Raw genomic sequence first — 12,808 nt, forward strand, 5'->3', positions numbered from 1 at the left:
TGTTTTTGAAAGATCTGTAGAAATGCACAAAATGATTCAAAATGGCTGCCTCAAACAAAACACTGTCTTTTCCAGCATGGGCTCTTGAAACTTTTTCTTTTTCTTTTTGAGAGTTAAATCAGGATAAACATGCCAACCAAATTTCATCTGGCAAAGCGAAATTGGCTCAGGAGGCGGACTCGAAATGATTCTGGGGCCCTTGAGCGAGCAAACTGCTCGCCAGGATGAACGTGCCTGCAACTTTGCGCATTCTTTCGACGTGAAGTAGCGATGACTTCTGCCCATGATTTAACTTCTGTCGTTCAAATCGAAAAAAAAAAAAAGGCTTTCGTTTGGCGCCTGGAGGTCATGAGCACATCTTTGGATAGATTGTACATCGCTTCATGCAGAAAAATCAGTTCTTTGCTTCCGAGTCTGCGGGGTCGATAAGCCTCAAGTCTCCCGGCGCCCGTCAAAGTCTGCGTCATCACCCGCGCGCACTTCCAGGTGGCGTATTTTCATATCGATCACAGCACGGTAGACAATTAAGCGTTTATGCCCCGTGACGGCAGCGAAACCCGCCGCTCGCCTTGGGGAGGGAGAGTAAGATGACTTATGAATAAATCCATTCTTGTGTTGTGGGGCTTCGCGTGCAAGCCGGACGGGCGTTTAAATCACGGCGGGGGCCGTGAGCGGGGAGGAGCGAAAAAAATAAATAATAAACAGGCAAAACAGGCTTTATTTCTGCTCGGGCTCGTCTCGCCTCTTCGATAACTGTCTCCGCAGTGCATCCTGTCAGAAAATCATGTCTGTTGCTTGCGCTTCTGCCGCAGTGCGAGAGTGGATTTTGTGGCGCATCGACGCCCCCCCCCGCCCGAGGTCAAATCCCTGCGCCGTGCGAGCAATACAAGGTGTCACTCGGGGCTTTCGGCACATGAAAGGTTGAAGAGTCTCAGGGGGTAAGACATGGGCCAAGGCAAGTTCTCTTCCCCTAAGGTCATGCAAACATCGGCCGGTATAGAAGAATCGAAATGTAAACACACTGGAGGAGGTAGGCGTGGAACAAATTGCAGGGCACCCCCACAAGACACCCCCGCGCACTTTACCGACGTTTGTGAATCCGCATCTATTTTTGGAAACGATCCCGTTAGTGGCTACTGAAAAAAAAAAAAAATCACTTATTTGTGACATTCTGCAAAATTTGACAATGCTGTAAAATCACAGCATGAAGTGCTGTCTGAAGAGGAATTGGTGTCAAGGAAGTATGCTCAAAATCAAATCATCTACAGGCTACTTATTTTGAAGTGTATTGTTGGTCAATGAGTAGAAGTTTATATGAAACTGTTTTGTGGGCATCCTAATTGGAAGTTTTTGCAGTTTTTATTTCCTAATTACAACATAAACACTGTGGCATACAATTTACAGTTTTAAAATAACATGCAATTCACATTGAAGACAATTGAGTTGCACGGCCCGTTTGAAAAATAATAATTGGCCGTCTCTGACTTGTCGTATCAGCTAGTTTGCTTCCTCTCGGGCAACCATCCACTGCTGACTTTTTTTTTTTTTTTGAGGGGCACCGTGAACGGCTTTTGCCTAAGGACATGTTTTCACGGACTGTCGAAGGTGCGGCGCAGCCTCACAGAGATAACCTTTTCACCGCGGGCGTTCCCGCGACGCTTTCGGCCACCATCTCGCAGCGAATGTAGCCGTTAGCGGGGAGGAACTTCCAGAAGCAACTTTGAATCGAGGCCGGACCTGACCGGTTATTCTCAATGCGCAAAAAAGTGCGGCGAAAGAATTTGAACTGAAGCATAATATTCCATTTACGGTCTTCACGCGCACCGGCGCGCTGCCTTTGTGCACCCCTGTTGAGAGGTTGAATATAGGCAATTAGAAACATTTTCCCGGGATGGGTGCGGCGTCAACAAGTTGCGGTTTTGTGCTCATTCATTGACGAATAAATCCAGCAACACTGGATGAGCGCTCACGATAATCTTTGAGAAATGTGAAGGAAAGTTTGCAAGCACGTCTGACGTCCCCGTCATTGGGAGGTTGCAAGACGACCCGGAGGAGGCAGCGTGATCGCATTAGAGAGTTCATGCGCTTTTATTACACCGATTATTTCATTAGGCAAACCTAATAGTCATTCCGGTGATTTTATTATCCTTTCTTTTTTTTTTTTTTTTTCCCGATCAACCGAGAGCTGTGCGATTAAATGAGAACAGAAGAAACAAGCGGCGAGATGGAAAGGCCGCAGAAAAGTGAGGGAAAGTGCGCGCGACCGGTTGGAGAGTCAAATAGCGGCGCTCTCCAGTCCCTTATCAAGACATGCGGAAAACCGCTTTTATTGATTTAATTTTTTTTTGTGAAGGTAAAAAAACAAAAGCATCGTTTGTCCGGCTTCAAGAGGATTTCAGGTACAGGTATGAGACGTATTAGAAAAAAAAAAAAACCCCACAATCCCCGAGACGCCGCGAAAGCAATCTTGATAATGACGTTTGACTCTGGCGTGCCTCTCGTTCCCCCGGCGCGTTGCACTCCAGTCATGAGTCATTCATGGGCATTCGTGATTACCTTATCAAGGGCCTTTCATCGACACACACTTGCATATATAATCAGCTAATATCGGCGCAAATGTTCGCAAAGCACTTGTGTGCTGCCGTGCCGTCCTCGCGTGTGTTGACGGCACGCGTGCCCGAGATGGTGTCAAGAAGAAGAAGAAGAAGATGAAGAAGAAGAAAATTGGTGACGTTCTGGCTCGGCGACCAGCGGCTGAGAAACAAGTGGCCCTCTTGTCGGCGTTGCAGAGAGCACGCGAAACATGCTGCTTGTTCACAAAGAACATTAAAAAACAAAACAAAACAAAAAAAGCCTGATAAATATTTACAGCAAAGGAAGAAGCAACAAGAGAGGGATGATAGCGCCCGAGTCACCAACGCACGGCTTGCTTCTTTTTTTTTTTTTTTCTTCTTCTGGCAGAAATTGATTCTCTGTTTTCCTTTTCCAATAGCGACTCGCGACCGCTGCGCTGCGACATTATTCCATTTTCAAATCATTTATTGACCCCATACGGTGATTCTGGGGGCATCTATGTATGCCAGCGACGCGCAGTGCCAGGCAGAAGAAATGAAATCTTCCGCTACATGCGTCGCGACATTGTTTCCGACGGCTGCTATTCGTACAACGCAATGATCGCTTTGTGTTTCACCCAAAAAGATTTCACGCTGAGCAAGTGCATTTGGCAGTAAATTGAGACAAGATCCATGCAGTTTCGGTACTCTTTTTTTTTTTTTTTCTCGACGGGTTTCTTGGGTGATGTAAAATGTGTTCGCTTTGCACAAGAAACATTGTGAAGCAATGGAGTACAGAGTAGGATTTTTTTTTAAAAATTACTAAACACATTCAGTTAATGCGTACCTTTTAGCGTCGAGATTGCTCAGCCTACCTGCTAAGTCAAAGGGGCGGGGGGGGCAGGGGGGGTCAAATCTGGCTTGGGGGCGGTATGATGTAAATGAGCCAAATTGCATCTTTGCAAACGGGGCAACATTTTGAACAGCACATTTTTGGAGCTATTCAGCATATGATGAATAGTGCGGGGGGAGTGCTTGTTTTTCCGCCGCATGCGCCACATGCACAAATCCATTAAATTGACAGGTGTCATTCTGCTGCTTAGTCACGAAGTGATGACTCCGTGAAGGAAAACTCAGTCGGGTGTTGTGTTTGTGGGGGGCCAGCGCGGGCTTCCCGGTTTGCATTTTCATCTGGAGACTTAACGTTGTGCTGCTCGTCGTCACGGTAACATAAGCGAGCGGGCGAGCCGAGCAATGCGGCGAAGACAGGACTGCCCCTCTTAACGGGCTAATTTTAAAATCTTTTCCCTTTCCTCAGTTTACTCTTTATGCTCATTTTCTTTTTTAAATGATTCCCCATCAATTTTATGGCGAAAAAAATATATAACAGTGCTGAGGGTGCTTAATGCTTTCTTTGGGAGAAGCAATTAATCACAAATTGACGAGATACGATTTGTTATGAGCAATCTTGAGCGCAATTTGGTAAATTGTCCCGTAACGGACCATTTGCTTGGGTTTGAATGCAAAAGTCTCGAAGCCAATTGCATCATGACTGATGGCCGCCCCCCCGCCCGCATGACCAAATGAATGTGAAAACAACGGCGGTGGGTCCTTGAACGAGGCGGCGTTACCTCCAGGGACTGCAGGTAGCCTTCCTGGGGGTCACACAGCAGCGAGGAGATGCGGTGATTGTTCCTCATGCAGCGGACGTTGGTGTCCCTCCACAGCGGGAACACTTGACGGATGAGGGTCATACGGCCCAGGGAGCTGTGAACCAGCTCCATGATGTCACTGTCGCTCACTTCCTGTGGGGGGGCGGGGGGGGGCGCACACGACACAGGTGGACGTCGTTCTCTTTCTTGAGGCAGTCACAAAAAAAAAACAGGACTGTGGCATGCCACTCACATCAATATAATGACAATAACAATGTCATCTTTATTAGTAAATAGCGTCATTTAAATCGACATCAAAACGTTCCCAACAAACCGACTAAACGAACCAACGTGCCAAAACACGACCCAACCAATCAACCAAAAATCAAACGAACTCACCACCCAATCAAACCAGCCAACCAACAAACCCAAACACCAACAGAACAAGCCAATCAATCAACCAACCAGTCAACCAACCAATCAATAAAAAAAAAAAAAAAAAAGCCAACAGAACGAACCAGCCAGCACAAACAAACAAAATGACCAAGCAGGCAAGCGATGCCGACAAGCTATAAATGTGAACTTTAAAGGCAGAATTATCAATACCGTTTATGACTGAAATCGAGCCAGTTAACGCACACTTAACAAGTCAACTTGTTCACCGTCCCATATAAATAGTTATAAAGTTATTTCCCCTCAGGGTGCGAGTGGCAGGAAGCCGCCTGTGCGGAGGGAACGGGGAGAGGAGTAAAAAAAAAAAAAAAAATCATTCTCCATGAGCGAGAAGGTGGACGAGCGAGTGGTCGCCGCTGAGCGCGGGTCTCTGGAGGGGCAGTTTTAATCATTTTGTGGAGTTGGTCGCAATTTAAAAAGCAGGGCCTTGATGCCATCCCCATTGCGCTTGACTCATCAGACATTGCGATCTTTGACTCTCGCCTCTGCGGCTTTCCGTCATCAGAGCTTTTGTATGTCCTCCATTACAATTTTTACCTTCCGTTCTCCTTTAAAGGGGTCAAATGGTCAAACACAACATTTACGAGGACCAACGGAGTTTTGTTACCAAGGCGACCAGAGGTCAAGCTAGGGCACTGCGACTAGGCCAATTCAAATGTATTTTCATTAGTGGGTGCAGCACTTCGTGACAATGAGGCGCAGGCAGCAGACTTGGGCAAACACAAAAATATGGTCGTCATCGCACGGGCAACTTTGGAGGATGTGTCGATGAACGGAAGCCACAGAAGTTAGCTCGTGCCGATGTGTTTGCACACTGCTGCTCTGCTCACCTTTTGGCCTTGACACGACGGCGCTTCTGTGTGATTGCTTGAAAACGGACAAATCTTATCCCAAGCTGTTAAGTCACGGGCAGAGAAATTAAGCGTCGCGCCGAGCAGAGCGGAACTACTCCTTCCTAGCACGAGACAATATATTCCTGCCTCCCACCCCTGGCAACGAGCAGTCAGGTGGAACTCATGCATATTCATGAGTTGTCGTAATACATTGATCAGATGAATGATGCCGTGCGGCTCACGGAGCCAAACGTTCGCGTCCAAGCTAATAACCGGTAGCGGCGGCCTGCTCCAATCGCTCTGTCACCACCACAGGCGACCTTTGAGGTCGGGCGCCGAACCCGAGCAAAGGTACCGGAGCTGCGGCACCGTGCCCGCCGGAAAACGGGGAGAAAGAGTTTGCGCGGCGCAATTGGAACCTCGCTTCGCAATACGGAGCAGTTTTGTCACCACGGTGACATGCTGCAAACTTTCGGCCTGCTTTGGAAAAGCGCAACAAAGGACGGAGTGTACTTTTCTCAAAAATTATTGATTAAAAGATAATAACGATGTCACGTGGAACACGACTCGCTGTCATCGGGCTAACAAGAAAGCAGGCGAGATTGATTAAATGCTATTTTGATTTCTGCCTCAGTCCGGTGAATGAAACTGCAACCTTTTGCATTACAGTGGAATGATAAAATGCGACTTGATGTGTAAATACTGTTTGCATCTATGACGTGGGAACAAACAGCTCTGATAACGTTGCCATTATCATCGATACTGCATTTTGCATCTCTGAGGGCAAACAGCTGCCGCTGGCTTTTTTTTTTTTTGTGTGTGTTCTGTGACACAGTGTGTTATTAGCGATAGCATCGGCAGCTAAGAGGAAGTCAATGACATTTTGATTTTGCCTTTCAGCTCATGATTTGGACTTGTGTCACTCGATGAACTGCAATGGTTATTATTTTTTGATGTTCGTGCATCTAAGCAAGCATGAAACGGTTTAGAGCAGCGGTCTCAAACTGGCTGCCCACGGGCCAAATGCAGGCCCGCAAGATGCTAGCTTCTGGCCCCCGCCTTGAGATGAAAATTTCATGATAACGCGGCCCGCACGGCTTTGATGTGGATGCTGCATGTGTTAGCGCTACCTCCGTACTAAATAGTAATTTCTTTCTCATTCGAAGGCCGACAGCTTCAGCGGCAACGTGACCGTGCCCATGATGTAACAACAGGCCCCCGCGTCAACAGATCCGCCTTCTGTCTAGCGGGCTGGCGTCTGCTTTTCATCGAGCTTTTTGAGCGCATTTTGCAATTTTCTGGTGTGGTGAAGCCTTCCGATCAGAGCAGAGATCAATGTCACACGGCCGGTTGCGTGGTTATCCTGGGATCTTGGAACGCCTTCAAATTCATCCGCGTTGCTACTGTGTGTGAGTTCTGCGACAGGTGCGTCAGGTTGCCGATTTTACGTTCCGCATTCAAGTGGATATTCACACTTAGCTGACAGTATGTGAAGCCAGAGAGCTTGTCTTTACTCTCCCCTCAAACGCCTTGGCCATGTCAGGTTGATTTTTTGACACAGAAACACTCCCTGCACTTGGACACACCAAAAACATCACCTCACATCACCGCTCGCTCATGCACTGCGACACACGCGCTTTGGCCCCATTGCAAAGATCTCTTGAGTTAGCTCCTCTTTAGAGTGTCAATCGAAATTAGGCTTGAAACGGGCTCGATTCGCACAGACACTGATTTGCGCAGTGCACCAGCCTGGCGTTCTGTGCTGCCTTTAAGCTGGCTTCACACGTGTCCATTTCGGAACATCTTTTACTGGACTTAGCATCAATGGTGTACTTAAGAGGAACAAGAGAGAACGCCGCACACTTAACGATATCCCCACGCGTAATCGCAGTACCGATAATGACCTGTGAGAGGCAGCACTGAGTCACAGTAAGCTTGACGGTAACTATGGTAAAATGCAGTTACAAATTCTATTCCCTGTCATTTCAAACGAGTTGAGTCTATGGCCCGTGAGAGACGTTATACAAAGTACAAACACGCTGCAAAATGTCTTTTGTGAAATCTGACAATTGTAACTTCAATCAGAAGGGGTCGGGGGGGGGGGGGTGACTTCAAATTCAGCCCGATTATCGGTTTGTCCATAAGCCGCTTAAGATCACACCGACATAGTAACATTATCTGGACACAAAAACCTTGAACAACAGCTTTCTGCCTAAGATCCCAAAGGATAGGCGATTGCATCAGAAATTAGGGGGGGGGGGGGGGGGCAACGCCTTGCAACTTTGCACCAATGACAGCCAGACAAGGAGCGGGCATTAATCAAATCCAGCTCATCTGACAGAAAGGTTAAATGATCCTCTGTGCGCCACTCGGTCCTTGCCATTAATCTTTCATCAAGAAATAAATAAATAAAATAAAAATACCAGTAATTGCGGCGCCGCTTTTTAATTAATGGGACATCAAGGTGCTTTGCGCAAGCTGCTCGGAGCGACAAGTGCTTACGGGGCATGAAAATGGTAAAGCCGACGGAGCTATACAACCAAGGGATCAGAAGGCGCGGGGGGGAAACGTGCCGCACTTTCACGCCAGACTGCAAAACGTGTCGCCGCACGGTCCGGGGGAGAATCGCGTTGCAAGCGCCTTCGCGCTTGGGATCGGTCTGCCGGCGAGGCGACCTAATTGCGGCGAGATCCCTCCCATCCAAACGCAACAAGGTGGAATGACGCGTGAGTAATTCAATCATTTGTTTATTTAATTCGGAGCGCTGGCTTCCAGTCGTACGCGTCTGTAAAAATATAGCGGGCCATTACCGAGCTCGTCGCTCTACTTTGGCGTGACGCTGGCATGACCCTGACCCCGCCCCCGCGTCAGGTCTCGACGAAGGCAGGCAGTGATTTCCTTTTCACCGACTCTTGTATCGACTTTATTTTTCCGTTTCATTCATGCTAGGGGCCGTTATGGCTGTTGCTCATACGTGCGTGTGCGTACGCGTGCAGCTGCAGCAAGGCGTCGATGGTGAGAGGTTGGTTGCTTGAGAAGTAGATCTTCTCTCCAAAAAGGTTGGACACCCCTGAATTAGGCGGCGATACGAGAAGGCGGCCTCAGCGACCACGACATCGACTGTTCTAAATGACTGTTCAACCGTATTTACGTCCGGGAAGTGGTTTGGATTCACGGTGTCACACTTTTAGTTTTTTTTACCTCTGTGACATAAACGGAGCAGGGCGACTCCGGCCTACACACCCGGCGCGGATTTACGGGTCTGACCTGTACCGGGAGCGTAGCAAAATGAAAGTGCATCGCTCGACGGAGAGCGTTGTCGAGGAAGGCCTTCGACACGAAGCTCATCCGTAATGACACAATAATCCGAGTCATCGAAAATGAAGGCGGCTGCTGAAGTATCACAACTGGGTCAACGGTTGGAGGCAGGAAGGGGTCCTCTGTCCGGGCTGCCTCGGATTAATGATGATGAGGCTCTGGACCTACTGTTGGCAGCATTTATGGCCAAGGGGTAGATTGTGAATGGATGGATCTGATTAACTTCCAGCACATTCTCATTTCAAGTTGACAAATCGAGATGCTCCGACATCCGGTTTCCAATGACATGCTAGCGATCCATCAGCGGTAATGCGAGCCTGTCCTGTACCAGCGGGATTGTCCATCCATCCATCGACTCGTTTTCTTTCGAGCTTAACCCGTGCGGGGGGGGTCGTCACAAACACGGCTCTGGACTCATTAGCATCCTGAGCTCGAGCGCGCGTCCTCATTAGGTGAGCAAGCGGCTTTCTCGGCAAACTTTGGGCAAGAGGCGGAGCCACAACTTGAAACGGTCACCAGCCAAGTGCAGAAAACGCTTTGGGTCGGCGGCAAAGTTCTTCTAAGAGACTCGTGCCAATGCCTTGTGAGTTACAAGCACATTTTGTCGGCACTCCTTAAACCGTAACTAATCTCTCCTTCCGATCGCAAGCGGACACCTTTGTCTTCATCCAATTACGGTTCCGGCATTAAGTGTTCCCTTCGACTGAAAAGGCTCGCTATCTGCAATCAAGGCCACCAATCAGAGGCTCCCTCCTCCCACTCACCACGGCAACTCCACCTTGAGCGCAATTTCTCATCATTGTTTTCATTATGCACACAATTATTCTCGGAAATGTGAAGCACATGCTTTGAAATGAGAGCCGAAGAGTCTTTCCCCTCGTGCAAAAAAAAAAAAAAAGATCTGACAAAACAGCTACAGGAGCAGAAAACTCCTGATATCAAAACGGCAACGGCGAATCCATTTTGTATAGCGCACTTCCTGGACAATATTGAGTCTTCCATGAACCAAATATGCATTTTGGGGAATTTTGAGAGGAGGTTGGAGTACTCGAAGAAAAACTACGCAAGCAAAGGGGCGCACCTGTGAGGCAAACGTGCTCAGCATGGGCCTGGCGTGCCGCCAAAGAGATCTTGAAAATATTCTGCTTTTTACGAGCAGAACGACGACACTGAATATAACTAGAGTGAATACCAAAACGAACAAAAGCGGAACTAAAACAAAGTCTTGTTGAAAAAAATAAAAGGAAGCAAAAAACCCCCCCCCAAAAAAACACGTAGCTTTAAAAATTAATTCAAAATGATTGAAAATTGATTTTCAATTATTTTATTTAAAAACAAAAGTCAAAACAAATTCAATAAAAAATCCAAAGCGTATTCTAACCCTGGTGCAAATGTAACTGACTGTTCATCTATGTTCTATGTGATTGACTGAATAATAGTTTTATAATAGGTATAAATTATCATGGTTTCGCACTTTCCACTATCGTAAATAAATACATCAATAAAAGAACAAATGTCAAAATTTTATTCCGTTTTTTCGAGCAGTTTTTAACGTTTTTTTTTTTGGAGAAAATGCTACATTTTAGTTAAGTTTTTATTAGTTTTAGTATTAGTTTTATTTATGTCTCATTTTAAAATACTTGGAGTATTTGTCGGGTGATGAAAACAAGGTCGTTGAGTATTGTGTAAGAAAGTACGGAAAACTGCAATTCTCAAATGACTTTGACCTTTCTTTTGTACGGATGTAGAGCACTACCAAAATAAGAACTTGAAATGAACCCCGAAAGCTCATGCGTGACATTTTTTTTAAATGAGCATTTTTCGTTTTTTACTGAATTTTGCTCACGCAAATGTTAGCTTTGATTCTTTTGTTTATTTTTATGATTTAAAACCCCCTGTTGGGAGTCCAGTCTCGGATCAACGCCCGCCCACTTGCACTTGTATCGAATAGCATGCACGCGGAGCGAACTCTGCACCAGGTAAGTGCGCATCTTGAGAATCGGGTGTCTAATGTGACCAAGATAGCGTCGGCGGGATTTCAATTACGCGGCGCCACTTTACTAGCGGGCATCAATCATCTTGTGGACTCTCCTCCTCAACTCTGTCTGTCACAGCGGGCGCGGCCCCCTCATCCATCACGCGTCACCGAGTGTCAGCGTCCCCGCTTTTTGAGAAGAAAAACAACACAACAACTTCCAACTCCTCGGCGGATGGGCAATCCATCTGAATTTCAGACGCCAAAACAAGGGCGCGCTCGCGCCTGCACGCTGCTTTTCGGCCGGGCCGGGTCAGCGGGAGGCTAGGCCGCCTCTCGTTCCCCCCCCGCCCCCCCCGTCCTGTTGATGCGCTCGTCTCGAGTCGTGTCACGTCTCTTAATATCCAATTTGGAAGCCTCTCTTCTTTTCTTAAATGACTTTGTGATGTGCACAGAGTTTGCCCGCGCTGTGCAGCCTCAAAACAAAACGTAATTGAACACAAAAACCCATTCAAGGCAGGAACACTTGTCCGGTTTTACACAGCACCTTTTTATTGGAGGTTATTAGATATATTGTTTCTGTATGTATTCATGTTGGTACGGCGAGCCAGTGCGGGGCTCGAGACGAACCTTTTACACTGCTATGGACAACTTTTTTTTTTCTTTGGTGCACCACCACAAAACTAACAATCTGGTCATCATCAAGTTCTTACTTTGAATCACAATTCAACAATCTGGCCCTGGCCCGCCTGTGAGGAGTTGGCATGTTTTCTGCCGGTACTCCGGTATCCTCCCACATTCCAAAAACACACACACGCTATGTTGACTGAACACTCGATATTGACCTTAGGAGTGATTGTGAGCACAAATGGATGTTTGTCTACGTGCGTCCTGAGATTGGCTGGCAACCGGTTCAGGGTGTACCTCGCCCACAGCCTGGGATAGCAACCATTGTGATGCTAAGCAGTTTCAGAAAATGGATGGATAAGTAGAACACTCCCGGGCTCCGCTCATAAAAACTGCGCTTCAGCAAATATTAAACATTTGGTACAAAAGTAGAGAGAGTCACTAATGGCTTCCTCGCCCAGCGCTCAAAAGGCTGCAAAAGACCATTTGATACGCATCGCGATACATTTGGCGCGATGCGATACAAGGACGGCACATTTCAAAAGCTAATCATTTGATTTGAGTTGGTGAAATGAAAACCGATTTTCCCATTCAAGCCGTTTTTTTTTTTTGTTACACCCCTAATATTTTAAACGCGAATGTCTTTTTTGGAGCCCTGTGATCTTGCTCGCACATCCTCATCATCCCCACGCATCTCACTTCTGTGCGCTCGCTCGCTTCCCCGTGGAGCAAAGCATCGACATTCTTTGCCCGTGGCCGGTGGCGGATTAACATATCCTCCGGTAACGTTGGACTTGAATGAAATGTGAGAGGCCATCCGTTGGCGATACGGCGGCCGTTGGGGATTTTGGTCGAGTCACTTGTGGGTGCGGAGATCATGCATTTGAAATGAATGTCATGATTGAGTTACGAGCAGGGAGCATGCAGACGGCGGGGACGTGTACAATTATTTATATCCCTGCAGGATCCAGCAATAAAACACAACCATGTTTAATTTGAACTAAGGTCCGCAGGCACAAGTAGAGAAGGTTATGATTTTTTTTCCCTTCTCCATCAGGGTCTCTATTTTTTTCCCCCATTACTCTTTCTAATGCGTGATTGGAAAAATACAGTAAAATATTAGCATCTTTTTTTTAACCTTTATTTATCCAGGTGAAGTGCAGGGTCTTCAATGGCGGAAGCTTGTCCGTGCAGGAGATCGGTGGGCGCAAGTTATTAAGTACGTTTATACGGAACTGCAAGATCTCCACTTGCGGATGATGTTAAGTTGGCCAGTGAAAAGTGGGCATTTGAAGACCACCTTGCACTGTCAATCGCGCGTCTGTGTGCGACAAAACGCCCCCCCCCCCACACACACAAACAGACACCAGTTGTGCCGCGGGCAGGGGGTTGCTTTTA

General features: G+C 47.2%; 1 protein-coding gene across 1 annotated transcript in view; it reads right to left on the reverse strand.

Moving 5' to 3' along the window:
- grid1a (glutamate receptor, ionotropic, delta 1a) overlaps positions 1 to 12,808 on the reverse strand; it is a 190,969-nt gene that overhangs the window by 30,841 nt on the left and 147,320 nt on the right. Inside the window, exon 6 of the mRNA XM_086122400.1 lies at positions 4,184 to 4,357. Within this exon, the coding sequence (XP_085978526.1) occupies positions 4,184 to 4,357 (174 nt within the window). The remainder of the gene's footprint in view (positions 1 to 4,183; positions 4,358 to 12,808) is intronic.

Source organism: Hippocampus guttulatus, chromosome 10 (assembly GCF_054856545.1).
Source record: "Hippocampus guttulatus isolate MCC_2025c chromosome 10, RoL_Hgut_1.0, whole genome shotgun sequence".
Lineage (NCBI taxonomy): Eukaryota > Metazoa > Chordata > Actinopteri > Syngnathiformes > Syngnathidae > Hippocampus > Hippocampus guttulatus.